Below are 2958 nucleotides of genomic sequence, written 5' to 3'. Positions count from 1 at the left end.
GGAAGAACTGCAGGAAAAGGGAAAACCAGATGAGCTGTGTAGATCTGTTTTTCCCAGGTTTCTTTCTTTCCCTTACCATCTTTATTTGCAGACATAGCAGCTGCTTGCTAAAGACCCTCTGTCCTTGCAATGTTTGTGCCTTTAAAACTGGCCTTTTAAGGGACAAAATTCTTTCTGTCCCTGTGTGTTTTCCTTTGTCTTTCTGCCTGTATGTTTGCTGTAGTTGTGTGTGAGGTGTTGTGGGCACAGAAAAGCTCCAGTGTTACTTCTCAGATGGGCTATGGTGGTTGTGTCCTGTTTCTCCTCCCACCTTGCCTTCCAGTGGATTGCACTGAGCTTTAACCAGGTGCTTTCCATTCAAATTCATCCCTGCTTGTGTTGGAAAGGGAATAGGAAGTATGGATTCTTTCAGGGTGTTCTGTTTGATCTGAGAACAACCCAACAGCCTGTGGATGAAAGGTGCAGAGTTTGTAAATCACTGGCTTGGACCCTCAGACCAAAACTGTTCTCACCTTTTATCTGTCTTCTTCTGCAGCCTTAAATTTCTGAATTGGCTGCCAGAAGAGACCATTCCCACTGTGTGGGAATTGCTCCAACTCCAGCTGAGAAAAAACCTGGCCTGTAACTATAACCTGCTTCCTGCGCCTCCCTCCCGGCCGGCCGGATTTAGAAGCTGTCTTTACTGGTAGTGAGGTGATAAATACAAAGCAGGGAGAAGCCCATTCCTTCCTTCATTTCACCTTGAGAGAAGGCTGGCAGGGGATTGTTGTCCTCCATAAAGCCCTGCCAAAGTTGACAGAGGTCTGGTTCTGGTGTGGTTTTCCCAGCAGGCCCCGGTGAGTGTGCGGACGAGCCCTGCGATGCCTTCGTGGTGGAGGAGACCGAGCGAGGCTTCCAGAGCCGGCTGGAGGTTCCCAGCCCCTTGTACAAGTGAGCCTGTGGTTTGTTGGATTCGCAGCCAGCTGGGGGAAGAAGTTGAGCACAGAATATTTATTCTTGGAGGTTTGGATCTCTGGGATGTGCTCGGGGTTGGAGCGCTGGGGAAGGGGAAATTGGCAACGCCTTGAAGCGCGGTTGGGCCTCGCTTGACTCCTCACCGGCCCCGTGGGAGGGACAGCAGGTGGTGCTTGCTGGCTGGCGGGAGAGGCTTTGAACATCTCTTCCCTTGAACATAAAAGCGTCAAGGAGGCTGGGAGAAGGAAGGGGAGGAAGAGCTGCAGCGAGCAGCCTGGCAGGGGGAAGTTTGTGGGAGCTTTCAGAGAAAGCACACATGACTGGAATTGGCTATTGACTCCAGTCCCTTGTTCACTGGGGAACCTGTAGTGTTCAAAGTTTTATCTAGTTATTTTTGACAGTTTTATTAGTTAGGTAGTTTTACTGAAATATAGAGAAGGAAAAGTGGTCCATTGTGTATTTGGCTACTGGCAAATGACTGCCCTGAGCAAAGCAAAAAGGAGAAAAAGAGCCCGTATTTCTTCCTTAGCTGGGATAATGGCAAAAGAGAAAACCCAGCTGATGGAGAGGATGTGGTGGGAAGAGCTCTTGTGGCCCTACCAACTTATTTTAACTTAAACCAGTTGTGAGCCATAGCTCAGCATTGTCCCAGGCTGGACATGTGTGAGGTCCTGGGGATCGCCTCTGTGCCTGCACGTGGAGCTGGGTGTGTGCATCCCTCCAGCACAGAGGCTCCAGCTCTGGACACACATGATGGGGAATGGCTCAGTGTCACTGTGTGAGGGAAACTCTTGCACTTTCTGCCTCCAGGTACATCATTGGGAAGAAAGGAGAAACCAAGAAGAGGCTAGAAACAGAGACTCGAACTTCCATCAGCATTCCCAAGCCTGGAGTGGAAGGAGAAATTGGTGAGTAGGATACACAAAATGGATATGCTTTTATCTGCTCTTGCACAAGCACAGTTTAAGCAGGGAGGGGGTACTGGAGGTGTTTTCCCTTTAATTCCTACTTCTTACACAGCCCTGACTCATTTTTTGGCCCTGGGAAAGTCACTTCACTTTTCTCCTCAGCTTATTTTTATTGTCTATAAATCCTTATTAAACAGTGTCAAGTTTGGGTTTTTTGGTTTTTTTTTAAGTCACTTCTAGGCCTTAAATGGCTTGAGAATTTGGGTCCTGAATGTGTTGTTTTGTTTTTTTTTAGTTTTGTTTTTAAAATAGTATTCCATCCATAAGAAACTGAAATAAGCATTCAGAGAAGTGCTTGTCTATCTGTGTACAAAATAAACATCTGCACATGCTTTAATATGAGAAGGGTTGGGATGACATTCGTGACTTTCTGGTGCTGGCACTAGAGCCCAGCAGTGAGAGCAGGGCTTCTTGTACCATATGTTCCCTCTCATCACTTCCAGGGATTTAAAAAGAAAGGAGACCTTGCTCATCAGGGCTGACCCTTGTGGGTTCTGCCAGAGTGGGTATTTGGAGGGTTCCTTAGGGCATGCTCCAGAGATTTCTGGCACAGGGATGTTTGTGACTGAGCTATGAGGAGGAAATGCTGGGAGGATCCCACTGTGATGCTGCACAGGAACACAGTGGTGCTTCTCAAGGAGTGGGTCTTGACTTCTTCCCAAGAGCTGTGAAGGACTGTTAGGAAGGTTGAGAGAAGTTGAAAACATGGCATAATAGGAAGCCAAGGAAATTTCGCTCCTTGCTGTTCTTTCCTTTTGAGCTCAAGTGTTCTCTGTTTGGTGCCTTGAAGTGCATGCACAAATAACAGAGACAGTCTTGATCCTTGATAGCTTTCCATGGCATTTTCTCTCTGACTGCCTATCTGAAAACTTGAAATAATGCTCTAGAAATCAGAAGGGTCCCTGAATTGGTGGGCTCTCAGTGGTTTTTAGGCCCTCAGAGCAGAGGGATGCTTCTGATGGCATCACCCTGTCTTTGCTGAGCAAAGCACAGCCGCGTCAGGCATTTTAAGTCAAGCAGGGAATCTGGCAGGTTT

The 2958-nt window shown here is 47.6% G+C and overlaps 1 protein-coding gene across 2 annotated transcripts in view; it reads left to right on the top strand.

Moving 5' to 3' along the window:
* Nucleotides 1–2958, top strand: part of ASCC1 (activating signal cointegrator 1 complex subunit 1) — a 34108-nt gene that overhangs the window by 1398 nt on the left and 29752 nt on the right. Inside the window, exons 3-4 of one of the 2 annotated variants that reach the window (XM_005430018.3) lie at nucleotides 831–930; nucleotides 1765–1862. In XM_005430018.3, coding sequence (XP_005430075.1) covers nucleotides 831–930; nucleotides 1765–1862 — 198 coding nt within the window. Of the gene's footprint in view, nucleotides 1–827; nucleotides 931–1764; nucleotides 1863–2958 lie in introns of both variants that reach the window. The other variant, XM_031064466.1, reaches the window with a different exon arrangement.

This window comes from Geospiza fortis, unplaced genomic scaffold, assembly GCF_000277835.1.
Source record: "Geospiza fortis unplaced genomic scaffold, GeoFor_1.0 scaffold48, whole genome shotgun sequence".
Taxonomy (NCBI): domain Eukaryota; kingdom Metazoa; phylum Chordata; class Aves; order Passeriformes; family Thraupidae; genus Geospiza; species Geospiza fortis.
The sequence above is the reverse complement of the archived record's forward strand: the minus strand, read 5'-3'. Positions and strand labels throughout refer to the sequence as shown.